Source organism: Thamnophis elegans, chromosome 15 (genome assembly GCF_009769535.1).
Source record: "Thamnophis elegans isolate rThaEle1 chromosome 15, rThaEle1.pri, whole genome shotgun sequence".
NCBI classification, from domain to species: Eukaryota; Metazoa; Chordata; class Lepidosauria; order Squamata; family Colubridae; genus Thamnophis; species Thamnophis elegans.
Window position 1 is genome coordinate 29,945,576 of NC_045555.1, and position 27,637 is coordinate 29,973,212.

General features: G+C 41.4%; 1 protein-coding gene across 3 annotated transcripts; it reads left to right on the plus strand.

The window, feature by feature from the left end:
* Positions 1–596: 596 nt before the first annotated feature.
* NOLC1 (nucleolar and coiled-body phosphoprotein 1) lies at positions 597–20,976 on the plus strand. 3 transcript variants are annotated; one of them, XM_032231919.1, is made up of 15 exons: positions 598–751; positions 2,228–2,283; positions 4,518–4,633; positions 6,716–6,837; positions 9,542–9,701; positions 10,339–10,460; positions 12,715–12,856; positions 13,911–14,048; positions 14,236–14,310; positions 16,559–16,648; positions 16,818–16,937; positions 17,982–18,515; positions 19,070–19,176; positions 20,257–20,337; positions 20,575–20,976. In XM_032231919.1, the coding sequence occupies exons 1-15, from the start codon at positions 641–643 to the stop codon at positions 20,731–20,733; spliced, it is 2,133 nt and encodes a 710-aa protein (XP_032087810.1). In that variant the 5' UTR covers positions 598–640; the 3' UTR covers positions 20,734–20,976. The 3 variants fall into 3 exon arrangements, with proteins under 3 accessions (XP_032087812.1, XP_032087810.1, XP_032087811.1); XM_032231920.1 differs by lacking the exon at positions 14,236–14,310 and having other exon boundaries at positions 599–751; XM_032231921.1 differs by lacking the exons at positions 19,070–19,176; positions 20,257–20,337; positions 20,575–20,976 and adding an exon at positions 18,963–19,055 and having other exon boundaries at positions 597–751.
* Positions 20,977–27,637: the final 6,661 nt, after the last annotated feature.

Genomic DNA, 27,637 nt, shown 5'->3' on the forward strand with positions numbered 1-27,637 from the left:
ACAGGGTAACAGGAGACCCTGCTTCTTCCTTCTCTCTCCTTGTCATGAGCAGGTGGGTGGGGGAAGACCAGGGAGGAAATAACCTTGCTTGCTCTCCTTATCTTGCCACTTTAGCTGCCAACATGGGCTGGCAAGAGAGGTTGCACACTTGGATTGCCAGGCTAGGGAGAACTTGTGCTCCCCATCGCCCAAAGACAATGGCTCAGAAATCAAGGGGCAACTCAGCGGCAGGAGGGGGGCGGAGCAGTCCTGGGGCAGGTGCTCCTCTAACCTCATCTCGGACCGATGTTATAGAGTAGAGTTGTCCAAACTTGGGAACTTAAGACTTGTGGACTTTAACTCCCAGAATTCTGGGAATTGAAGGCCACAAGTCTTAAGTTCCAAGTTTGGACAACCCTGTTATATACTGACCCCCAACAACAGCTTGCCCTGCCCTTCCCTTCCCAGCAATTATATGCAGCAGGTTTCGAAAGCAGCGATTTCTTGAGCAGCTGCTGCAGATTCTCCACAGGGACCTCTCGCTGTGTAGTCGCGGAAAAGGCTGGATTTAGAAGAAGCGCTGCTCTAATTTTTATATCTCTACGTTCTCCTCCCACCGAGCTTCCGGCCGAGGCGACTGCCACTTCCGGCAGAAAAAAAGATGGCATCGGAGCGCGCGGTGCCGAGCGACTTGTTCCCGCTGGTGCTGGCTTTCTTGCGGGAGAACCATTTCGACCGGGCGGCGCGGGCTTTTGGGAAAGCGGCTGGAGTGGTGAGGCCCAGGTGGCGGGCACGGCTGAAAAGGGCATCTTCCGACGTGATTGCAGAGCAGGGGAAGCCCCGCCGCAGTTTGGGATGTTGCTTTGGGGGTCTACACGGCTGTGGTGGGCCGGGCAGCCAACGGGAGGTCGGCAGGACAGATGTTCCCGGGGTGGGGAGTGAGGAAGAAAGGAGGCTGGAAGATATTGTGGAGGTCCATTGCAGCCTTTAGGGAAGCTTACGTGGAACCTTATGGGAATAGTGCGGCTGCACGTGGCATTGAAAAGAAACGCTGCTACTCAACTATTAGCTACTGGGGGGTTGGGAGGGTTCCTCAGGATTTATAGTGGTACACTTCATCCCTGCGTTATTGCTGCCTCTGTACTGCCCTTGCTTACGTATAAGCGTGTAGCACATAACACAGGTGTCCAAACTTGGGAACTTTAAGACTTGTAGACTTCAACTCCCAGAATTCATGCTGGCTGGGGAATTCTGGGAGTTGAAGTCCACAAATCTTAAAGTTCCCAAGTTTGGACACACCTGACATAACAGTATAGGTAGTCCTCAACCTACGACCACAGTTGAGCACAAAATTTACGTTGCTAAGTGAAACATTAGTTAAGTGAGTTTTGCCCCTGTTTCACTCTTTTTTGCCACAGTTGTGAAGGGAATCACTGCAGTTGTAAATTAGTGACACCGTTGTTATGTGAAACTGGTCTCCCTGTCAGAACCTGCTTGTCAGAAGGTTGCAAAAGGTGATCATATGACCCGGAGACACTGCAGCCATTATAAATGTGTGTTGCCAAGCATCTGAATTTTGATCATGTGACCATGGTGAATGGTCACATGACCAAAGTGTATCTCAGAATTGGTGTTAGAATAAAGTTCAACCAGAAAACATGAGTTGTAACCCAGAGCTCAGATACGAAAAAAGAAACACATATTCATGTTCCTCTGGCTCTGGAAAGCTTAAAAACCACTTCATTTTCAGATCCGAGGTTTCGCTGAGGAGCCTATCTCAGAATTGGTGTTAGAACTCAATTCAGCCAGAAAACATGAGTTGTGACCCAGATCTCAGGTTTGAAAAAGAAACACATGGTCATGTATATGAAAAACGGTCATACATCACTTTTTTTCAGAAAGACACTGCAACCATCTAAATGTGAGTCAGTTCTCAAGCATCTGAATGTAAATCATGTGACCATAGGGATACCACAATGGTCATGTGTGAAAAATGGTCATAAATCACTTTTCACTGCCATTGTAGCTTCAAACAGTCACTAAGGGAACTGTTGTAAGTTGAAGACCATCTGTATTTGTGGGGTGAATGTTTTATGTAACAGCTCTGTACTCATGATATAGGATGTTTGCAAGATGACAGGATTTTTTTATATGTATCTCTAACCTGAACTTTTCATTGTCAAAAATATGATTTATCTTCCCCCCACCCCCAATTTTTTTTTTCATTTTCTTCATTATTCTTTTGTAGACTGAGCAAGATCCAAATGCTGCTTCTCTCCTTGATATCTTCAATTTTTGGCTAAAGTAAGTAGCTTCTGTTCAGGGAAAAGATTATATATTTCCGTTTTAAACAATTTAGCTAGCTAGCTTAATTTTTAGTGATTTGACATGAGCTTTAAGTCTTTCTGCTGTGGATGTAACTAGTAATAATTAAAAAGCTGGGAGTCTAAATTAGGGCTGCAAACTTTGCAGCCTTCCCGGCCCTATTTGTGATGGCTGGAAGTTGTCAACAGTTTCTCATCAATCCCAGAAGATAGGGAAAATGTGACATTTGTTCTAATACTTATTTCTAATGGACTCTCTGAAACCAGAGGAAAAAAATCAAGTGTGATTTAACTTGTTCATTTTACAATTGGCAGTGAATACAGTGATGTTGCCCCAACTGTGGCATCATATATGGCTATAGAAGGATGCCACAGTTGGGGCAAGATCACTGCACAGTAAGCAGATACATGGAATAAAAATTAGCAGAACATAGAACATATTCTGGCTTGGGGTTTAATAGGGTTGTGATTGAACCAAAATTTGGAATTATATGGGCTCTTCAGGTTTTGACTACAACGAAGTCCAGATGCGTTTTCCAGACTGAATAATCCCATTACCTTCTCTGCCTGTAACTGCTGTGCTCCTAACTTAGCCTTTGACTTGTTTCTTTCTCCAGTTGTCTCAGCCAATTTTTCTGATTTTTTTCAGTGCTACACTGTGCTCCCAACCTACACCTTCCCCACTCCCGATACTGTCTTTTTCCTCTGCTGCTTGAATTCAGGTGCGACAGGAGCCACCTGACTGGTCTATCTACCTTGCTCTTGATTATCCCAGCACTTTTTCTCAGTGTGCAGTCACTATCTTGGTATTGCTGCCCCTGCAACACATATCTGGACAAAACAATAGTGGGTTCTGGGTCCAAACAAAACAATTGTCCAGACAAGGGCAAGGTACGCTCTATTTAGAAAAGGTTTCATCTTTGTAGTTGAGTAAAATGCATTTGTTATGCTTAACCCATGACCATTTGTTCAGTGACTAAGCTTATAACAGCACTGAACAAATTGTGATTAGGAGAAATCTCAGGGTTCCAGCCATCCCAGCACTCCTTTGGTCATGTGGTCTGTGGGTTTGGCAACCAGTTTGAACTTATGACACAGCACCCTAGAATCACATTTGTAACCTTCCCTAGAAAGTCAGTGGGGAAGTCAGCCAGTAAAGTTTCAAGTTTTTGAGTAAGTCCCCTCCCAACCATACACCGTCTTATGACTCATTATGCTGGCCCTTTTGCACACCCACAGCACTCCTCTGACCTTCACTACCCCCTCACACACCTTTCATCCACTACACCTTTCATACATATCTTGGTATGTTCCTCCCAATCTGCATCTCTCTTATGTCCCCTTGCACACCCTCCCTGATTTGCATTGTGCTCTTGCCTACCCTTGTGCACTCTCCCAATTTCTCACCTCTTCTGAACCCTGTGTATCCTCCCTCTGTGGCATCTAGTGCACTCCCTTGCATCCTCCCAGACACACACCCTTTGGTTTTCTCCCCCACCTGGCAGCAGCCACCTAACTACTTGCTTGCAACTTTCTGCTTGCTTTCCCACTACTTTAGTTGTGAGAAGCCAGAAGGAAGATGCCTCACCAAACCACCATGAGATCCAGTGAAGCAATAGTAACCTGATTTGTGCTTTACAACTGCATTGCTTAGAGATGAAAATTCTAGTCCCAATTGTTATAAATTGTGAAGTACATGTGTACAACTTAATGAGTTTATCTGCTAGCAGCTTTATGTTATAAAGGAACATTTATTTGTAAATAAATGAGGCATGCTTCATTTATACTATATAAAGAAGTAAAATTAAGGTGGTGGGGATATTTACTAGTAGTGGCATTTTTATACTAAATTATTAATAAACTTTGTTTTCCAAGAAATATTGTATACCAGCAGTAACTACATTATGTCTGCAGGCATTATGAATGTTTAAGTGGGACCTGGGGGATTGTTTCTAATTACAAATTGAAATAAAAATGCTATAAATATAATCACAGCTTCTTGACTAGATTAATCTTTATGAATATTTAGATGAACGTTTTCATTTCCCCCCACTTTCTATATTGGAGTATAAGATGATCTCTTTTTTAGTCATTGGATATGCCCAGCTGTGTTTATCTTCACACACTGGCTACAATCATATGTCTGCTGAACATTCCAAAACTTAAAATGGAATAGTGATACTCTTATACTTTCTCACTCTTCCATCCATTCAGATCACCGATTGCCAAAAAACAGCAAGCATTTGCAAATGGTGTGAAGAAGACAAAGAAAGAATCATCTACATGTGAAAGTTCCAGTGAAAATGAAATCCCTCCAGTCAAAAAACAAGGTGAGGCTTGCTGATTTATGTCTAGTGCAATATTGCATGCTTTTCCAAAGTGGTTTGTTATATTACTGATAAAATGTCTCACAATTTGATTCCCCTTTTGACTCAAGAGAATGATGTTTCAACAGTAACATAGCAGATACTTGTTTACCATTATGAAGGAATTTTTTTCAAGTCTTCCAATTGCCAGAATGCATCCAAAAGTATTTATTTCAGAACACCCAAATTCAACCACAGTTTCTTGAGGTATGATACTTTGAGAAGCCGTCATTAGGAGACCTGTTTAGATAAGCTCCATGTCAGGCCTGTTCCAGCTCAGAACTCTTAAGAAATAAAAACTCCATTTGGTTAAAATGATAGATTCTTTTACTAGATTAAGTGGTTGCAGCAAAAGAAAGGCTAGATATTAAGATTCCCATGAAAACATATTTTTCCTCTAGCCCTCCCCTCTTCACTAGTCCATCTCCATCCAATTGCATATTGTTTCGATGTTTTGGTAACAGAATGGATGGTTGACGCTATGAAGCAGTTTCACATTCTGTTCCCAGGCCTTGTGTATGCTGGTTCTCACACTTCTGGCTTCCGTCCAGCCTATCACCCTCCTTTACACTTATCTCCATTCTCTCCATTCCATTTCCCCTTCCTCCCCACCCTCCCTGCACTTTATTGTCATAAAAGCCAACAAAGCATAAAAGCTGAAGATGGCGCATCTGACACTCCATCTATGAATGCTCAAAAAGAGACGAACCAAAGGTCAAGGAAAGAAATAAACAGACCTAAATACATTCTTCTTACACCTGTTAACCAGCATCCAAATAAACAAGAGCAATCAAGATTCAGTATCACCTAAAAAGCTATTAAGGAAGGCTGTTAGAATAAGCTACCATATAAAAATCATCTGTATTTTTTCCATTTTATACAAAAAGGGTTTCTGGTCAGTCGTAAATGTAGATGTTTTTTCCTTTAAGAAAAATTAATTTAGTCATGTCTACAAGTTTCTTCATCCTCGCCAGCCATTCTTCTGTTAAGTGTTAAATTAACTATTCCACTCTTGAGTATACGGTAGACTTGCTGCAGTTACATATAAAACGAACAAAAGTTTCATCAATTTTTTTTCTAGTTGCTTATCCATTAGTCCCCAAAGAAAAGTCTCTGGTTTCAGTTGTATTTTAATCTTTAAAATCTTCTGAATTAATATATGTATTTGTATCCAAGATTCTTTAGCTTTTTAATATTTCCAAAAAGCATGATAAAATGTTGCTTCATATTATACATATTTCCACTAAAGATTCAAAATATCTTTATACATTCTAGATAATTTCTCTGCTGACACAAACTAATGATACATCATTTTATAAAAATTCTCTTTAAGATTGTAACATAATATAACCTTCAATCCTTTCAAACACACATTTTCCCATTGGACCATCTGCATATTATATAGACAATATTTTGCCCATACATTATTTCACTTCTGTCTCAACATATATAATTCAACCTCAATATTATTTTGTTCAAAATCAAACATCTTTCTGAGTAGAATCTAGATTTATATTTATTCCATGCTCTTAAGAATAGCCCACCTGACATAATGGTTTCTAAAATCTATATTTACTTAAACTTTATCATATCATAAATATCTATGCCACCCAAATCTCAAATTGTGACTTCCTAAATCCAATAATCTCTAACAACCCCCAGACTCATCCAAATTAAACAACAAGCAGCAAAATATAGCTTCAAATCTGGTAGGATTGGTCATCTTTTCTTCACATCTTTAATATCTTGCATTTAACTCATGGCTTTTTCCTTTGCCATACCAATTTATATATATTCATCTGCCACTGTTTAGATGGAACGTACTATATATTGTACTGTATTCTTGATTTAGGTTAGTGGGTGCTGGGATTTATACTGAAATTTCGTTTTTATTCTAAACAGTCCAGAATCTTTAGAGCTGAGCAGTTCTTTATATTACTTTTTATGATTTATAAAATCTTAGCTGTTCACTGTCATAAAATATAGAAACTGATCTTTGATGTTTGAGTAATAATGATCTATTAATATTATTATTTTAAATTCTAGCTACGAAACCAGTGACTGTGCCCCCAGTACCAATAAAGTCAACTCCAGGCAGTTCTGAGAGCAGCAGTGCTGATAGCACTGACTCCACAGACTCAGAGCAAGAAGGGAAAAAACCAGCAAAGGTTTGATTTTAATTTTCCTCATTTAAAACTCATCCAAAGGAAGTAATATAAATTCAAAACATAGATTCAAATAAGATATATGCACAAATCCCAACAATGAAATCATAAAAGTAAAAATTAGCTGCTGTTTGGTCTAGTTTCTGTACTTAAAAAAAGTTGATGCAATAAAGTACCTCACCAATCCTGGTATGGCAAACAGTGCACCTAGACATGACTTATTGCTTCACTAGTTACAACTGAGCATATGCAATGGTGATTTAGATAAGGAATGTTATTAAGTCTCCCTCCACCAGGTTCAAGGATAGAACATTGTATTGTAGAAAAAAAATCATTTTATTGGCTGCAACACATCATATGCCAAACAAGGTCAATGAGGTTCTTCAAGGTAACTGAGGAAATGTAGCATTATTTTTCCATTGCAAAAAGAATGGAGCTTTGAAAGAACAAAGAGGCAATATCTCATTAGCATAGCTTTTTTCTAAAAAGTTACTACCTTTTGTTTTCCTAAATTTCTGTCTTCTTCCAGCATCATTATTCCTTGGCCGCCTGTTTTTATGTATGAGCTGATAGTTTTCGATTCCCAAGGAATGTGTTTTTGTAATGGGGATAGTTGCTTAATTTACATCCATATAACTGAGCCATAAAGCTAAGCTTTATTTTCTTTGTGAAGATATATTGGAATAAGGCCTTTTAACTCAATCTCTCACATTCTCTTTTAGCGCTAGGTTGATATAAACTTCTTTCTGCATGAGGAAGAATATATCTTTAAGAAGTAGTTTGGAATAGTGAAGAGAAGTTAATGAAAAGTTCCTGAAGTACAATTTGCAACTTTGGATCTGTCTGCTTGTAGATCAAAGTCAACAATGTGGTGTTTGACCTTAGTGATATCTTTCCCTAGATTTAGCAATAGCAATAGCAATAGCAGTTAGACTTATATACCGCTTCATAGGGCTTTCAGCCCTCTCTAAGCGGTTTACAGAGTCAGCATATTGCCCCCAACAATCCGGGTCCTCATTTTACCCACCTCGGAAGGATGGAAGGCTGAGTCAACCTTGAGCCGGTGAGATTTGAACAGCCGAACTGCAGTCAGCTGAAGTAGCCTGCAGTGCTGCATTTAACCACTGCGCCACCTCGGCTCTCTAGATTTGTGATTGTTAGTACTTGAACTGAAAGAGAAAAATCAATTGCTATGTTTTTTTTAAAAATATAAGCAATTACATTTATCTACAAGAACAAATAAATTTCTTCCTTAGTTTAGTTTAATACTATTTTAGGTGGCAAGTTATTGTGTGCCTGGAGCTCCTAATCCAAATCTCAGTGGTGTGTTAGAAATAAATCAATCCATGTACAAGGTGATTTTGATAAAATTAGGGTACACTTGTGTACTTCACAGCAGAATTTTGCTTTGAACATTTTAACTGCAGAAGGAATCAGAATGTTACCTGACTTGCATATCAAATTATCTTATTTGTGGCCCTCTATGCATGAAAGGAATTTGTGGGTGATTGATTTCCAGTGGAGGGTGTATTTAAAGCACTTGATTAATTGTTTTTCTTGGTGACAAAATGTAGCTAATACTTGAAGGCTTCTCTGGACCTGGGACAAAGAGATAATAGTGATGCCATAATTGTATAATTGAATTAGGATGGATAGATGTTAATGCTGAAGAATGAAATTTGTTACGGTTTGAAAATTGCAAATGCAGTGAAAATATTTCTTGAAATACATACTCTAAGCTGGCTCACAGATTTTATTCTGATTCTTAGTTTTGACAGTTGCTGTTAGGATAGAAAATAATGTGAAGGCAACAAAGTCACTTCCTGTTTTACTCATATACTTCAAGAGAGTTTTATTATACTTTATTATAGTTTCAAATTTTATTTTATAAAAAGTTTTTATTTTTCCCTTTCAAATTAATTCACAAATATACATTCTTATAATTGCTATTAACAATTATCTATTCATCATTAATCTTTATCGTTATTTTCTTATAAATATATAGAATACAGTTTGGGTCACTTTCTTGCCACCCCTTGCTTCCATCTTATTTTGCAACAACCTTGCTCCTTCCATCTTCTCAACCTTTCTTCTCTGCCTTCTTTCCTCCTCTCCTTCCTCCTTCTTCCCCGCTCTTTCCCCCCCCCTCTTCTCCTCTTTTCCTTGCCAAATATATTTTCCTATTATTTTATTTTATTTTTCAAACTACTACTTTTCCAGTTTTATTAGTATTGTCTGAAACAAAAATAATATTCTTGGTAATATATTCATCTATACCGCTATTCTTCCCATTAATGATAACTATTTGTTTTTCCATTTCTCTATATCAGTTTCAATTTGATTTCTTAATTTATAGTAATCATCTTCCTTGATACTTACACACCTTGAAGTCAGTTGTATCCCCAAATATTTCACTTTCTTTAGTATTTGAATATCTAATTTCTCCTTTATTTCTCTTTTTTGTTTTTCTGTTATATTTTTCACTAAAATTTTTGTTTTATCTTTATTAATTTTCAATCCTGCTACTCCTCCATACTCTTCTATTTGCTCAAGTAGTTTTGGACCTGTTTCTTTTGGATCTTCCATAATACCGTATTTTTTGGAGTATAAGATGCACCGGAGTATAAGACACACCAAGGTTTTGAAGAGGCAAATTTTTAAAAATTACATTATATTGTTTGACACTGATACTGATCTATCTTGATAGAAGGGAATAATTCTCCAATCAACCATTCAAAAAACAAAGTCCCAGAAGACATCTAAGAATTCAAGTTCGGATTCAAGCAGCTCAGAAGATGAAACTCCAAAGCACCAACCACCAAAGTCAAAAGGAGCCCAAAAAGTCATAAAACTGACTTCTACATCAGGTAACTTCAAGCTATAAGTTTGTGAGTAATTCAAGTGATGTATGAAAGAAGTAAAGGAGACATGAATGTATTTTTCGGTTTCCATTTTGTAGATTTTATAAAAGAAAATTTAGTCATGTTCTGGTATTGAAACGTGTTGAAGAAATCTTAAGAGTGAGGGGAAAATAGGATAATATAAGCTGCTTGTGACTCAGGTTTCCTCCACATCTAGAGAAACAGCAGTGCCCTCAGATTGAAATGGAATAATTAAAAGATGAATTTGAAAGGGATCATTTAGTTTTGTTTCATTTGTAAGTTCAGTTCCTGCTCAATGTATGAATCCATGTAATATACAAGAGCAAAGTTATTACTGTTGCTTATTCCTTGTGCTTAATAAGTTGAATTAGTATTTTACAGTGCTAATGATTCATATTTTAAGTATAGAAAATTGACTAATTTCCTTTGAACTTTGGTTGGTTTCACATGTTGCCAAGTAAGCTTGGATGCGGTTTTTGAAAATATTTTTGTAAATATATATTACAAAGATATACTTGTAAAAGAGAGGGAGAACTGTTAAAGCTATATACAGTATTTAAAGCTACATATCTGGTTATCTGATGTTTCAATTTAATGGAAACATTTTAATTGCAATTGGCAGCAAAACCTACCAAGGTGATGTCTAAAACTATCAATGGCAAGGCAGACAGTAGTAGCAGCAGCAGCAGTGATGACACGAGTAGTAGTGAGGATTCCAGCTCTGAAGAGAATCAGCCTGTCAAAGTAAGTTATGAATTTTTCGTATCATAGCTAAATAGTAATTATTTATTCTTGATGAAGATAGAAAACTAAATATCCTTCTCTTCAGAAAAATTGTAAAGTATGTAAACTGCCAAGAGTTATTTGAAATTGCAGTGTCAATGAATTTGTTAATATATAAATAAAACCTCCCTAATTTTCACATTTATAGAAAACCTAGTAGCGAGAGGACTACTGCATACATTTGTATTGTATATATGTGTGTTCCTACTGTATACATGTGTGTTCCTGCATGCATGTATAAAATGTATATTTTGAAGACTCTTCTGCTGAAACTGGCTTACAGAATAACTTTTTAATGGAAAATAAGACCTTCTAGAAGGCAAGTAAAAGTATTGAAAAGCATCATTGTGGGTAAGTTTTCTAGATGAGTGCTTCATCTGGTTTATTTCATGAGTCATTCTCATGCATATCAACTATGGCAAGCATCATTTGTTTGTTAATAACTTTTGACTATCATTGTCTGCCCTTGCCATGAGAATCTGCAAGGTATAATAGGATGTGTTGCTCTAAAAATATGTTTGAATAGAAGTTTAACCTGAGAAATCTATTGATGAAAATAGATGGTCAAGTTGATGCCCACAATTTTGCACGCAAAACGTTGTGTTACATTTGTTTAATAGGACATGTTTAATGCCTGAAAACCTGTGTTGCTCTGTTACTACAATAAACCATTTATTTTCTCCTCCTTTTCTCTTCCTGAAAACTATCCAGAATGCTGTCAAATTCAGCATGAAAGAGTGCAATTCAGTGCTCCTTTTTTGGATTGCAAGGTGAATTCTTGACACTTCCGTTAAGCTTATTATAGTGCTGTACTTCAATATACATGTTGGTGTCAGGAGCATCAGTCACCATTTGGGCTGTAAGCCATCTATTAGTGGATGACTAGTAACAAGAAAAGTTACAGGCATATCATTTTTATGAGTTTGGTGTTTGCAAGGAATTTCTCTGGAATTACTCTTCTAGATTCTTTTATGTTTTCAGAATAAATTGCTCTAGCAAGTTGAAAGACACTTTAGTGATCGAGGCTAAAACTTAGCTCCCATATGTACAAGCTTCTATTGTCAAAATGGTTTTCTATGCCTACTGCATGAGAAGAAGCAGAGTCAATATCCAAAAAGACACACAATAAACAAGTTTTTGCAGCGAAATAAGATTCAATATTGTACATTGAGCAATCACAAATTTTAGATAGAAGGTCTTCAACATAGAGGATCATCGTTATGAAGGTTTTTTTAAAACCTTTCAATAGTATTGCAATGAAGGCGGTACGTAAGTTTGACTTATCAAGATAATTACTAACATTCATTTTGTCTTACCTTTATTTTTGGATCATTACAGAAGTTATTTCTGACATGGTACTTTTGAAGCAAATCATATTTGTCTACAGCTAGATGATCCACCACTTTAACCCTATCCCTAACTCACTTTAAGTTACCCTCACTTTCAACCCCTCTAAAGTTGTAAGAATAATATAAATACCAAGCATCTGAATATTAATCAGATGAGCATAATGTTACAAAGGTTGTAAGTGTGAAAAACAATCGTGTCATTTTTTTCAGTGCCTTTGTAACTTTGAACAGTCACTAAACAAACTCTTGTAAATTGAGGACTACCTGTATTAGTTTTTTCTATTTGTTATTCACACTTTGTTGGAAAAATATAATCCCAAAATAGTTTATTATAAACTTCCTTTAATACCTTGTTTCCAATTTTAAAAATTTAGTCTTACTAAATGGACTTTTAATACTCTAAATCTTACATGCTTTACAGTTGCTTTTCATCAAATTTTCATCAACCTAGTCAAACATTTCTCAAAGATACTATTAAGAATATTAATTCTAAATATATTAGGCAGTACTTTGAGTTTCCATTCGCAGTTAATTGTGGTCTGTGAACACAGCTAATAGAGAATACTGCCCAAGAAAGTGAGGTATCTACCTAATGGATTCTAAAATTAGGCAGACAGAGAGAGGAAATGGTTAGGATTAACCAAAGGTTAATTTCAGTAGCAAATGACGAAGAATTCTGAAAACACTCTTAGGCAATGGGGAACAGCTGATCCCTAATCTTATTCTGTGCAATGATACCTTTCCATGTCTTTGACCTAGGCATTTGTATATAAGCAGTGTCTGACTGAATTATGGTCATCTTGAAAATGGTGTTTGTTAGATAGATGTTGGGACAATTTTAGTTTTCATTTTGTTTTGTTTATAAGGGTAAGCTGAAGAAACTTCCACATTGTAAAAACAACACTGCTCAGCCACTTCCGATTAAAACCAAGCAGGGAAAGAAGAGCAACAGTGAGACTTCTCGTGACAGTTCAGAACATGAGAAACTAGCCTCAAAGCCGAAGCGTGGTAAGTTATTAAAAGAAGCTGACTTCTTAATTTATATGAAAATCTAGATCAGCACTGGATCAGGGAAAACACATACACACATGCACACATGCACGCACGCACACTCCTTTTAAATATATAAACCAGATTTTATGAAAACCTGGATAAAAAGAATGAATTGCCAGGAGCTTAACTGTTGCTGTACTTAGGTTGTAAGAGAGTCTTCTGGACAGAGTGTCTTCCAGCCCACAACCATAAAACGCACTCCTAGAGCGGCCGCTGCTGGAAGACTCGGCAGCCGAGTTTGAAACTGGAGAAGATGTTATGCTTGGAGCGCGGCGGCAGCTGCTGCAGGGAGAACTGGCCCCGGACATGTTGAGGCTAGGAGACATGCCTGCAGGGAGTGGAACAGGCGTACACGAAACCCCCTTCTCCAGCCCGGCATAGCTCCATGCACTGACCTAGGAGGTATACCTTATGTGCCAAGCCACGGGAGCTGGGGAGCGGGCAGACCACCACGTGGCTTGGAGCCTTAGAGATACCCCCTAGGTCAGTGAATGGCGCTCTGCCTGGCTGGAGAGGGGGTTGGCGGGCGGTTGCTCGTGAGCTTGGTCACCTTATGGCTGCTTCGCCCTTGAAGCTATGCCCGGCTCTTCGGGAGCCAGTTCGCAAGGGAGCAGCCGCCCGGCAACCCCAAAACAATAAGCCCTCCCCTATAATAAGCCCAAGGCCATATTTTGTAAGTAAAAAGAAAATAAGACCCTGTCGTATTTTCGGGGAAACACGATATATGTGTGCATGTGGGTGTAATATATATAACTGCCCATACACATATAGGTTGTAGCAAGCTAATTCCAAATTGTTTTTTTCCAGAGAAAAGGTTAGAAAATGGGCTTAGGAATATACAGTGGTCATTCATCAAATGAATAAGAAAGTGTTTAGAAGAAAATGGCAACACAATTCATGTAGTTAAATCATGTACATATGTCTACAAAACCTAACTTGGTTTATCCTATATATGTTTTTATGTGTGGCTGTCCCTCTCTTCCTCCCTCCCTGCTGTCTGTTATTGCAGGAGAGTACTCTGCTGTGCCACCCCCTTTAGCCATAGAATCAAAGAAAGGCAAAGCCCCCCTCATAAAAAAGAAGACCTTTAAGAAGAACGGAGAGAATAATGAGAAAAAAGAGCAAGTGTTCACAAAGAGCCCATCAAGTATGTTTCATAAATAACTTGTATATAAAGCTGATGAGATGTGTATATTTAAAGAGATTGATTCAAATATATCTTCCTTTTAAATACTTGACTTTTGGTAAAGAATCAAATCTAATCTGTGGGAGAGAAATATAGTCCTCTGGTAGATGCATTCTTATTAATGAAGAAAAATTTCCTTTATTTATAGAAGGAATTTCTAATAGAGGAAAGGATGCACTATTTCTCATCAGACAGAAGGAGACATCTAATCCCTGTGATAGATGTAAGGAAGAAGAAGAAGAAGAGGTGTTTTTTGTTTTTGTTTTTTTGCCTTACCAGGGTCTTAGGCTCAGGAAAATAATTTTCAGGCAATACAGTCAATTTGTAATGCTTGCATATAACCTAAATGCATCATTTATTAGTCATGTGCAGGTTGAGATTGGACATTAGTAAGGCAAATAAATGAAATGGTTAACAGGCATCTGGGCAGGGCTTTTTGTTATTAAGTTGGCTGATTTGAGCAGTTCCATGCATTATGTGAGAAGACATTGTAGGGTAATTGGAGCAGTCAGACCACCCCAAATCAGGTCTCCCAAAGAAGTCACCAATCTTCATCAGTCAGAAATTGGAATTTCCAAATTACAATTGCAAGGTATTAATCATGTTCAGACTGCTAAATGCCCACATTTTACTGAGGTTTGCCTTTGACTTGGCAGGTGGTGAGAACAGTTCCTTTGTGGTGTGCAAATCTTGGGTTTATACTACTTTACTATAAATGTGTCCCTGCGTTCCTCTTTTTAGTGTATCTGAATTTTCCCAAGTTTTCTTTATCACAAGCTGACAATAATCTAAGGCCACAAATGAGGATTGACCATCCCCCAAGCCCCATCCTGCAATGGAGAGATGGAAAACAGCAAGGGGAGGGAGGAGCGGGGAGAAGAGGAAAAGTGGCTAAGTGAGAAGTGGGGCTATCCCAGCTGACCAGGCACCAAAGCACTGCTGCGAGAGCCCAATCCAATCCAACCTCTGTGTGCGCACGTATGTGTGTGTGAGAGAGAGATCCCATCCAACCTCAAAGAGTTGGGCTGGTGGCGGTGTGTTCTGTCTCTCTCTCTCTCTGTCTCTCTCTCTCTCACACACACACACACACACGCACACTTCATTGGATCGCTCCCTCCCTCCCTTCCTTCCACTGTGCAGCAATAGCTGGTCCCCACTTCCTCACTGGCCTGCATCACCCCACATCTTTGTTCTGGAAATGTCAGCCCCCCTGCCACTTCTCCAACCTGCATTTTGTTCTTCCTTCGTAGGTTTTTTTTTTTTTTTTTTTTTTTACAAAAATCATATGGTAGCTACCGGATCCTCAGCTAATCACGAGGAAAGTGTATATGCTCTGGATTTTGAGGCAGAAAAGCAAAGGGGGGGGGGATTTCAGAGGCCCTGGAGAAAAAGAGCAAAGTTCTTCTGTTTGTCATCCGAAGCAGGTGCTGAGGCAGGTTCTCTTCCTCCACCCAAAACCTCAAGGACTTTGCAGAACCACTGGGAAAGGGAGCCTGACCTTCCTCACCCAGCTCCAAGTGGCCTAGTTTTTCCAGAGCTTAGGGTCCTTCCATATGAAGGAGGAACACAACACTGGTTGGAGAAGCGGCAGAAAAGGGGGCTGCCATTTCCAGAATGGAGACAGAGCAATGCAGGCCGGGGAGGAAGTGGGGACCAGCTATCGCTGTGCAGTGGAAGGAAGGAAGGGGGAGAGAGAGAGACAGAGAGAGTGATCTGATCCAACCTCTGTGTGTGTGTGTGCCTTCTGCTTGGTTGTGGCTGAGCAAGCAGAAGAAGTGGGCTGGTGGCCACGTGGGCTCCTACTGGACAGGACTGCTGGTGCTGCCATTGCAAGGCAGGTATTAGGGCGTGGGTGGGCTGCCTGCAAGGGGTCTTGAGGTGCACAGTTGTGGGGCAGCTCCAACCCCCCTTTCCTCACCTTGTGGCCCCTGCACCAGTGCTCTACTTGGCCTCCTGCTTGATTAAAATGTTGTGGCCTGCTTGCAAGAGTCCTAAGGTGCATGGGTGCAGGGCACATGGAGCAGCTCCACCCACTTCGCTAACTACCTTACCTGACCTTGTGGTGGCTGGACCAGTGTGCTGAGCAACCAGACAGTGGCATGGAGTGGGCGGGTCTTAACTAGGGCTTATTTTTGGGTAGGGCTTATATTAGGCATATGCGTGAAAACCCAGATAAATCTTATTTTTGGGGAAACCGTATGTTGTAATGTTCATAAAAAGGTACTTTGCATTAACAACACATGATCCCTAAATGTTATAGGGAACTTAGCACAAATAGTACAGATCGTTCTTATTCAATCTATAAAAAGTATTTGCAGCTATTTCTGCTGAGGACAGCTATAGTTTTAGGTTGCAATAATACCTGCAGATGTTGCTACATGATGCCAGCTTGAGAGCATATCTATGAACTCTTATTATCTTGGAATTGTCACAAGGAATATAATGAAACCTTTATATTTTTTTTCCTCTAGCTGAAGGGTCTGTGATTAAAAAAGCATTTGCCCCCAAATCTCTCCCTGTTTCTATCCAAAAAGGAAATACTTCTTCAGAGAGTGATTCAGGTTAGTAGCCTATCATATAACATGTGATCTCTCTATTAGGGAGTTCTATAGTGTTGATAATTATAAGCAGCCAAGTACAAAATGCTGTCAGCACTATATAATCTTCCAACATTTTTGAGGTAAAATTAAATGTGCCAGTATAAATGAAAGCTATGTGTGTTTTATTTAGATTCTAGTTCTGAAGAAGAAAAGAAAGTTTTGGTCAAATGCTCTGCCAAAGCCGTTTCAGCGAATGGTGCTGTTAAATCAGTTCCATTCAAGAAAGTGAGCAGCTCCTCTGATACTTCAGGTACTGTGGATAACATGGTAAATCAAATGTTTCCCATTTTAATATTTTGTATTCTTTCATTGTAGAGCAGGAGTTTTGTTCAGTCTTCAGTTATTTATAGACAGAAACCCCAACATAAAAAAATCTATTAATATTTTTCTTACATTGCATGCTTATGGTACCAAAATTTAAATTTAAAATACACCATAAGTTAATAATAAAGGATTATGAATTGTTAAAACAAGCGACTTAGGCAGAGGTTTGTCCTTCGAGCTTGCTGCTTGGCTCTCATATATTTCATTACCAAACTAGGTAACATCTTCAGTGGGATTTGGGGTGAAGTGACTTGTTCGTTTATCTAGATCCTGGGTGATCAGTTCATCTTGTGACTGGTTGAATCACAAAGCTGATTCTGGTTGTGTGACTTCTGATTGGTTGCTGTGAGGCATGAAATTTAACTGGTGAGGGTGGTTGATTCTGCCATTGGCTGGTGGTTTGGATGGTCTGCTTTCTTATCATTTTATATGCTGTTTCTAAGTCAATGTGTTTGTTGATTAGATTCATTGGTACAATACCAGTCTTTGAAAAGCTCATGTGCTTGACTGGTTTTGGCATGGACAATGACTTTGGCTTTGTCCCAGTCAAAACAGGTATTGTTTGTTGTTGATGTGACTGGCGATCAGAGACTTTGCGTTTGACAACCTACTGATGGTGTCATGGATTCTGGATTTTAACTGTCATCCTGTCCCATGTAGAACTGGTTACAATAATTGCAACTGATTTTGTATGTTATGTTGGTGCTGTCTTCCTTCTCTGTTTTGTCTTTGATTTTTGTAAGTTTCTTTCTGAGTGTAAATGTGGGTTTGTGGGCTGTTATTCCTAGGGGTTGCAGTAGCCTGGCAGACATTTCTGATATGCCTTTGATGAATGGCAGGATCTGTGTCTTTGCTGTGCTTTTCTGTATGGCTTTCTGGGGTTCGGATGTTACACATCACAGTATAAAATTCCTGGGGTAGCAAGTAGTAATTCCTTGCAAAGAAAAATGTTGCTGTTTTTTCTTCCTAGATTCTGATAGTTCTGACAGTATTCCTGAGAAATCCGCAGTTAAGACAGGCATAAAGAAAGTGAAGAAACCTCTTGGAGTGCTGGCAAAGAAAGTAGAAAGTAGCCTTGAAAATAAGAAAGTTCATAAAGTAAAAGGCACAAAGGCTGTCAAAATAACACCCAAATCCAGCACCCCTATCTCTAAACCAAAGAGTTCTGAATCAAGCAGCTCAAGCAGTTCAAGCAGCTCAAGCAGTGAAGAAGAGAGACAGCCATCCCAGAAAGCAGCTGGCAAACTCTCAGTGGGTAGCAGTTTGATCGTTAGCAAGCAAACCCCAGCTGAGATCAGGACCTCTACTGAGAATTCCACTGATGAATTTAAAATATCTGAAAAAACAGAAAGAAAGAGAGGACAAAATAACTGCAAAACAGCAAAAAAAGTGCTAAAAACCTCAGCTAACTTGGTGGGCAAAACATCTGCATTAAAGACTCCAACATCTGAAGTAGTGAATTCTGCAAACAGTAGTAGTTCTGATGAAGAGGCCACAAAGGAAGGTTAGTAATTTTTCACGAGGGAAGTATTCATTACAATGGAGCTTATTTGAACATAACACCAAATCAAATATAATAAAATAAAGGAAAAAATGCGATGGAATGTGCATCTAGTAGGCGACAAGGTTTGCCTTGGCAAGATTCTGCTTGTTAGGAGTAAGTAATTGAAGGATTGTAATCATTTGGATCTTGCTGTGTCATATTTGGGCTTGGTTCTGATACCATATTTAATATGATAGGTGAACACCATCCCTGTCTGTCAAGAAAGACTTTAGTGGTTCACAGCAGCATTTTATCCATAGCTCAATCATACTTTGGCTTAGACAGCATCAAGTTATAAACCACACTGGATTATTTTGCTTAGCATGTTGTACTTATTCAGACATTGGGTGAATCAGTTCCTGCCGATTAGAGATATTTTAAATAACTATTTTATACCTGAATTTATAGCACAAATGAAACTCCTTCCTGTTCCACAAGCTGTGTACTGATTAGATGCTACTTACTTAGAATGAGATGGTTTTGTGGAAGCTTACTATTCCTGTGAAATATAACAGGCTTATCAAAAAAAAAGCGGAAAAGGAAAGATGAACAGGAGTTGGAGACCCCAGACATCAAGAAGATGAAAGCCACAAGTCCTCATACATTCCCAAAATCAAAGCGGGTAAGGATTGAGAAAAAGGATTTTATGATTTTATTTATTCCACTTTATTTATTAAATGTATTAGCTGTCCATCTTATCACATGGTAACTCTTTCCCTCATAACTGCAAAAGCCGAATTTGAATTGTATTTTACAAGGTTTTTTGAAAGGTATTATGAAATGGTCATGGATGACCTTAGATCTGGTTCTAATGTTTGGTGACTCTAAAAACAATTTCTCAACTAGAAAAGTTCTTAAGTTGCCATTTTGAAGGATTTGGTCAGAAATCAGATATATCATAGGCAAGTAATCCTTAAGTTACAATTGCAGTTGGAATGGGGTTGTTAAGCAATGAGGCTCTGAAGTGTGATATCAAGTGCCGTCATGTCATTTAGTGATGCCTCGCAGACCCAGTTGTCACAATCCAAGATGTGTGAGTCATTAAGTGGAAAGAACAAGGTAATAAATAGGGGTACTGGGGAAAGGAAAAGGAGGCTCAACACAGGATACAGGTGAGTTTGGGGGACAAGGTGCTTAGTTGAACATAGAGTGCATGTGATCACAAGTAGTCCAAGAAAAGAAGGTACTTGGTTGCGTGCATTCTTAAATCCAAGTAAGAGAGGCTCAGAAAAGGTGGAATGAGTGCAATTGAAAGGAGACTGTGGAAACAGGATGCAGGGTACATGAGTGTATTTGTGGGAAAGATTTCAGGGAAGCCAAGTACATGGGATGCTGTAGAAATAGAGTGTATGTCCATGCATGTATGCAATTGCAAGTTGGCCAGAAAAAAGGGTCTGGTTTGTGTGCACGTGAAGTGGAAGGAGGGCACACTCCACGTGTGTAAAGACTTCGCCCAATGTCTTCGAACTTTCTTTGCTGGTTTCCCATTAACTTTGCCTTTGCTTGGAGGAAGCCAGCAAGGAAGGGCACAGATTGTTCTCATGTGACCATGGGAGGCCACGTTTGATTATAAGTACAAGGTTCTTTTGTTCATGTTACCATGGGGATGCTGAAGTGACAAGAACTTGGAGGATGGGTCCTTTTGTTTAACACCTGGAATGATCATATCATGAGGACTATTTGTATCTTTTTTCTTCTGCAGCAATCCAGTCCTTTTCGCAGAATAAGAACAGAAGAGATAGAAATAGATGTGCGAGTAGCTAACAATTCCTTTGATGCCAAGGTAGGCATAGGCATTCTTCATGCAGTAATCTCTACAAAATAGAGACTACCTGGACAAACTATAACAAAATTGCGCTATTTGCTATGTATATATGTGTGTGTGTTTATGTGTTTGTTTATGTATTTATTGCAACCTACACTCATAGACTCTGGGCAGTTTACAAATGCAAAGTGATAAAAACCATTTATGCTTATTAATGTTTTGTGGCTAATGATCATCAATTATCTTCTTTCCTAGAGAGGAGCTATAGGCGACTGGGGTGAAAAAGCAAATGATGTTCTGAAATTTACAAAAGGTAAATCCTTCCGACATGAGAAGACAAAGAAGAAAAGGGGAAGTTATTGTGGTGGTACTATCTCTACACAGATAAACTCCATCAAATTTGAAAGTGACTAAATTTCTACCATATTGGGAACAGGATCCCAGTTAAATAGTGAAATGTCATGGATATCTCTTCCACAACCTGTTGTCTTAATTTCTGATGGGAGGATGGCTGCCAGTTTCCTATGTGATAATGTGACTCTTAATGGAGGTATGGGATTGAGTCCTTTGGATTTCTCAGAAGTTTCTAACTTCGCATCACTTTATGTTAATGAACACTTGATAATGTGATAAATAAACATACCTTATTTCTACTAATTCTTCCTCTGATGCTCATATATATGGCAGGGATCAAATGTATCTTGCCATTTGATGCCTATTGTGCCTTTAAATTTTAAATTCCTCCTAGAAATAAAACCTATTGTTCTTCATTAAGAACAGTATCTAAACCCTAATATATGTTATTAAGCATGGCTCTTGCCTCTCAGAATCACTGCTTTCCCAAACTCATTGAGGTTGTAGAGTTCAATAGAGAAAAATCTAAAAGAATTGTCAAGATTTGATTTTTACATTATGTTTGGAAGGTCAGAAATTGTATTTAAATATAGATCTATAATATATTTTCATTAGATTTATAAATGATTGTAGTCAGCTCAGTATAACACCTAATTGTCAGGCCCAAGCAACCAGATCCATTTGTGAACGGTTCCAGTCCACTTTATTTCAGTCTAACTATATTACAAGAATCTGCTTGTCTTGCCTTGGGAATGAACAAATAAGATGCCATTGAACTTGGGATGGAGTTAGGCTAATGGCTTTTCTGGCTGCCCAAGGACTCAGGGCTAGTTCCCCACTTGACCCCTCCTCTTCAGCTGGCTGAGAGTTTCCCAATATTTATGCTTACAAAGGCAAATGGATAAGATAATGTGACTACACAATGTGATATTAGGCCCCAACTACATGTAAAATACAGTGAGCATCCCTTATCATAAAGTTAGTACTAATTTACATATGTATGCCTAATTATGCATATATGTGTATATATGCATAAGCATACATGGATGCATAATACATGCACACTCTTTTTATTCTATTTCATTTCATTCAAAGAAAGTTAAAATACAAAATTTTAAATGTTTTTTCCTTCAAAAAGCCAAACAAAGAAAAAAAAACCCACAAAGCAAGACATTAAAGTGCAATAAAAAACACATACACACATATTATCCCCCTAATTCGTGTATCTGCAACCTGCTGCTCCAGAGCCTCATGCGGCTCTTTGGGCCCCCTACCATGGCTCCCTGTTGGGTGATCCCACCACTGGCTGGCCGCACCCCTCGCCATCCCCTCCCAGTCAATCCTTGCTTGGCATGAGAAGGTAAGGGCAACAGTGGGGGATGGAGAAGGGGCCAGGGCTGATTTTCCAGTGCCTCACTCTTGCTGGAGCTTGTTCCGGCCCTTGTTGGTGCTGGATGTGCCTTAGTCGCTTGGGGAGACACACAACCTGCTCTCTGCCCTGAGATACTGGCCCAACCCAGCTGCAACTGACGTGGGCTGGCGGGGTGGGAATGGGATCGTGAGGAGGGGATACTAGAAAGGGGAACGGGCCTGCAGCACCCAGCTGTGGCTTTAAAACTTGCACGGGAGACTTTTGCCACCCGCAGGACACTTCAATGAAAGGCGGCAGCGGCGTCGCTCTGCTGGAGGAGTAAAGAAGCTTGGCAGCGGAAGAAGGGGATTGGCCCCACGAAACCTCACACCCACCCCGGGGGTTAGGCTCAGAGAAAACTGGAGCACCCTCATCAATGATGCTCACCATCAGCCAGTCGCCCCCGTCTCTCTCTCTCTCTCTCTCTCTCTCTCTCTCTCTCTCTCTCTCTCTCTCTCTCTCTCTCTCTCTCTCTCTCTCTCTCTCTCTCTATGTGTGTGTGTGTGTATCTGTATTTCTCTCTTTCTGTCTCCTCTCTCTCTTGGAAAGCTGAGGCTGGGTCAAGAGTCATTTGGACCCATTTCCCACAGAAAACATTGGGAGCCACAAAACCTGAGTGGGCGTGGCCAACTCGCAGTCACTCACACCTACCCAGTCACATGACCACCCTGGCCATGCCTACCCAGCCCGTTATTAGCGCAGAGAACCAGTTGTTAAAAAACACCTGGAACAAGAAAACCCTTTTGACATCTTTCTCTCCCACCCCCTTTCTCTCCATCTCTCTCTGCGTATCTCTCTCCCTGCCCTAATTGAATATTGATTAATATATTACAGCAATATTGGGCTTTCACCCCTAGCAAAACAGGCCCCAAACATTTTTAAAACTACTAAATACATTTGCATGTTATTAGCCTGTCATCTATATACTATGTTAATGAGTTAACAAGAAAAACAATAACAAAGTCCTCTGTTAACAAACTTATTGCAATCAACTCGTAGAAAATTTATCACAGCATCTTATCTACCCCAAGGTATATAATATGCTGTCACGAGTAGTTGGTGTGGCTTAACAGCTTGCTGTCATTCTCTTGGGTGAAGAATAAAGAGCTGTATCTTGAAAGACAGAGCTGAGAAACAAACTGGCGGGGAAAAAAACTTGGGCAAGAATAACAATTCTAACAAATACATTATCACTTGTAGAATCATCATCTACTTGAGTAATTGTCACAGATGTCTATGCACATGCATGTTAAAGCACATGCAGAAGGAGAAACTGGTTTAGGTATAATCTCAAGAAGTATCAAATTTTGATGTGATTTGAATTGAATTGAATTGAATAGGTTTATTTATAGGCCGCCCTTTTCCCTGAGGGGACTCAGGGCGGCTAACAACTCGTAGGAAGGGGGATACAGACAATAACATATAACATTACATATAATTAAAAAGTAAACAACATTCATCCAACATTCGGGTGGGGGCAGATCAATCTCTACCCCCAGGCCTGGCAGGATAGCCAGTTCTTGAGGGCTGCGCGGAAGGTCTGAAGGGTGGTGAGGGTACGGATCCCCACGGGGAGCTCGTTCCAGAGGGTCGGAGCTACCACTGAAAAGGCTCTCCTCCGCGTAGTGGCCAGCCGGCACTGGCTGGCAGATGGCACTCGGAGGAGGCCTAATCTATGAGATCTAATCGGTCTCGAGGAGGTAATCGGCAGGAGGCGGTCTCCCAAGTACCCAGATCCACTACCATGAAGGGCTTTATAGGTGGTAAGAAGCACCTTGAAGCGCACACGGGGATCAACAGGTAGCCAGTGCAGCTCGCGGAGGATAGGTGTTATGTGGGTGAACCGAGGTGCACCCACAATCACTCGCGCGGCCGCATTCTGGACTAGCTGAAGTCGCCGGATGCTCTTCAAGGGCAGCCCCATGTAGAGCACGTTGCAGTATTCCAGCCTAGAGGTCACGAGGGCGCGAGTGACTGTTGTGAGTGCCTCCCGATTCAGGTAGGGTCGCAACTGGCGCACCAGGCGAACCTGGGCGAATGCCCCCCTGGTCACAGCCGACAGGTGGTGATCAAAGGTCAGCTGTGGATCCAGGAGGACTCCCAAGTTGCGAACCCTGTCTGAGGGGTGTAAAATTTGGCCCCCCAGCCTGAGTGATGGAATGCTAGCCAAATTGTTGGGAGGGAAACACAACAGCCACTCGGTCTTTTCTGGGTTGAGTACAAGCTTGTTAGCCCGCATCCAGTCTCTAACGGCCTCAAGACCCTGGTTCATCACGTCCACCGCTTCATTGAGTTGGCACGGGGCGGACAGATACAGCTGTGTATCGTCCGCATATTGATGGTATCTTATCCCGTGCCTCAGAATGATCTCGCCCAGCGGTTTCATGTAGATGTTAAATAGTACGGGGGACAGGACCGACCCCTGCGGCACCCCATATGTTAGGGGCCTCATGGTCGATCTCTGTCCCCCGACCAACACCGACTGCGACCTGTCCGAGAGGTAGGAGGAGAACCACTGCAGAACAGTGCCTCCCACCCCCACCTCCCGCAGTCGTCGCAGAAGGATACCATGGTCGATGGTATCGAAAGCCGCTGAGAGGTCAAGAAGAACCAAGATGGAGGGATGACCTCCATCCCTGGCTCTCCAGAGATCATCGGTCAATGCGACCAAAGCGGTTTCTGTGCTGTAACCAGGTCTGAAGCCGGACTGGAAGGGGTCCAGGTAATCGGCTTCCTCCAAGGACCGCTGAAGCTGGTAGGCCACCACCTTCTCAACAACCTTCCCAATAAAGGGGAGGTTGGAGACTGGACGATAGTTGTTAAGTACAGCTGGATCCAGAGATGGTTTCTTCAGGAGGGGTCTCACCACCGCCGTTTTAAGTGCGGCGGGGAAGTGCCCCTCCCGAAGCGAGGCGGTAATAACCGCTTGGATCCAGCTCCGTGTCACCTCCCTGCTGTTAGCTACCAGCCAGGAGGGACACGGGTCCAGTACACAGGTGGAGGCACTCACAGCCCTCATGGCCTTGTCCACGTCCCCGGGGGTAACGTCCTGAAACTCAACCCAGCGCTGGTCTACCAAGTCGTCCACTCGTGCCTCGGCTGGGTCTGCAAGGGTGGAGTCCAGATCCGACCGAAACCGAGCAACTTTGTCCGCCAAGAACTGGGCATAGTCTTCAGCCCTACCCTGCAAGGGGTCCCCTGTATCCCTCTTATTTAAGAGGGAACGGGTTATCCTAAACAGGGCGGCTGGACGGGACTCGGCGGACGCAACCAAGGAGGCAATGTATGCTCTTTTTGTTGCCCTAAGTGCCCTGATGTATTCCTTGGTGCAGGTTGTTAAAAGTGCTCGGTTCGATTCGGATCTATCGGACCTCCACAGGTGCACTAGGCGTCTCCTTCGGCGTTTCCTCTCCCGGAGCTCCTCGGTGAACCAAGGAGGCCTCCGGGATCCACCACCTCGGAGTGGCCGTAGTGTCACAATCCGGTCAAGGGACTCCGATGCTGCCGAGTGCCAGGCAGCAACCAGAGTTTCTACCGGATTGTGGGCGAGAGTGTCAGGAATAACCCCAAGCTCCGTCTGGAACCTCAAGGGGTCCATCAGTCGCTTGGGGCGGAACCACTTGGTCGGTTCCTCCTCCCTACAGTGGGGGTTTGGTCTCAAGAAGTCAAGCCTCAGTAGGCAGTGGTCTGACCACGACAGGGGTATGATCTCATTACCCCTCAGACCAAGGTCACAACTCCACTGCTCCGAGAGAAATACGAGGTCGAGTGTGTGACCCGCTGAGTGGGTAGGGGCCCGGATTATCTGGGTCAAGCCCATGGCTGTCATGGAAGCCATGAACTCCCGCGCCCCATCAGAGTGTTCACCGAGCGTAGGCAAGTTGAAGTCCCCCAGGACCATAAGCCTGGGGAACTCAGCTGCCAGCTCGGCTACCGACTCGAGGAGCGAGGGGAGGGCTGCTGCAACGCAGTTGGGAGGCAGGTACGTTAACAGCAGGCCCACTTGACCCTTGAGGTCCAACTTCAGCAGCAGGGACTCACACCCGACAAGCTCCGGAGCAGGGATCCTACGAGGAACAAAAGACTCCCGAATAACAATAGCCACACCCCCACCCCTTCCCTGAGCTCTCGGCTGATGCACCTGAAATCCTTCTGGGCACATTTCTACGAGGGGGACTCCTCCCTCCGGGCCCAGCCAGGTTTCAGTAATACACGCCAGGTCTGCCCCCTCGTCTAAAATTAAGTCCCGGACGAGGGGAGCTTTGTGGACAACAGACCTGGCATTTAGCGACAACAGCCGGAGACCAGGGTCCTTGTTACTCGCGCCATCTGGTCTCGGAGTGGGACTCATAGGGCCGGAAGGAGGGATCTCTATTACGTAGCGATCCCTCCTTCCCCGGTAATGGCCAGCCCTAAAGTCCCCGCCATATCTGCCCCTCCCCGTTACGACCGTAATGCTCCGACCCACTCCCGTGTCTGTGGTCCCCCCACCCACACCTATAGCTCCCGCATTCCATGCCAGGCCCTCCGAATCAGACACACTCATTCGTTCACTCGATCAATCCCCACGTGATAGTTAAAACACAAAATACAGCAAATATAGGGCAATAAAAGTGGGCGCATTCACACAGTCATACACATCAACCAGACATATCCCAAACACAGAAAGAAGGAAGACAAGAGAAGAAAAAGATAGAAAAAAATTGCGCTAAAATTAGAATTAAGGTGCGAAGCCTGCCAAGGCTTGATAGGTCTTAATGTTCACGATGGCTGAAGTCCAGCTATAACCCAGGCGGGGTATTCGGGGGGGTAAGTTGGGTCCTCCTCTTAACGGCCAAAAGGTCCAAGATAATTGGGAGCAACAGGTGACTTTTCTATAAATTGTATTCCAGATAGAGCCCCCCAGACAATGATGGAAAATAATAGTCAGAAACAGCTGTACCAGCAGGCCGAAAGGTCCAAAGTCCACAGTTAGAGGCGGCCAGATGATAGGGTGCCTCAATAGGGGAGTACCAGGTGACCAACAAAAGGGCACCGGGGGAGAGTCAGATGATAAAGGTGACCAAATAAAGGGAGTAATCTCCATAGTCGTTAGGATGGTATGAAAGAGGGGTAGATACCTGGGGGGGGGGGGGATTTATCTGGACTGGGCTGCTTTTATTTGATTTATGCATTCATAAGAATATCTTACTAAAACAGTGCATTGAATAAAGGGCATATTTGCAGAAAAATGCATATACTCATAGGCAAGCCCTAAGTAGGGCAGAGCCCAAGCTATTGTTGCAACAACTTTATTGGCACCAAGGAACTTCCAAGAAGCTTGCCAACCTGATTTCAACCACACTAAAAAAGGCAAATCAGATCGTCTCAAGTGGCACTGAATTCTGCAGAGGGATTTTTCCAAAATTGCTGGTCTTTGGATTTGATGCTTCTTAGAAAAGGGAAATCAGGACATAAAGTCTTTTAAGATATGCTTACCAAGCTATTCATCCTTCTCAAGACTATACTTTCCCAAGAAAGATTCCCAAGAGGCACCCTCTCTGCTATCTGCTG

Coding starts and splice junctions, on each gene's coding strand:
- NOLC1 (XM_032231919.1), top strand. CDS start 641: ATGGCATCGGAGCGCGCGGTGCCGAGCGACTTGTTCCCGCTGGTGCTG. Junction 4,634..6,715: donor CCCTCCAGTCAAAAAACAAG/GTGAGGCTTGCT, acceptor TTTAAATTCTAG/CTACGAAACCAGTGACTGTG. Junction 16,649..16,817: donor TTCTTCAGAGAGTGATTCAG/GTTAGTAGCCTA, acceptor TGTTTTATTTAG/ATTCTAGTTCTGAAGAAGAA.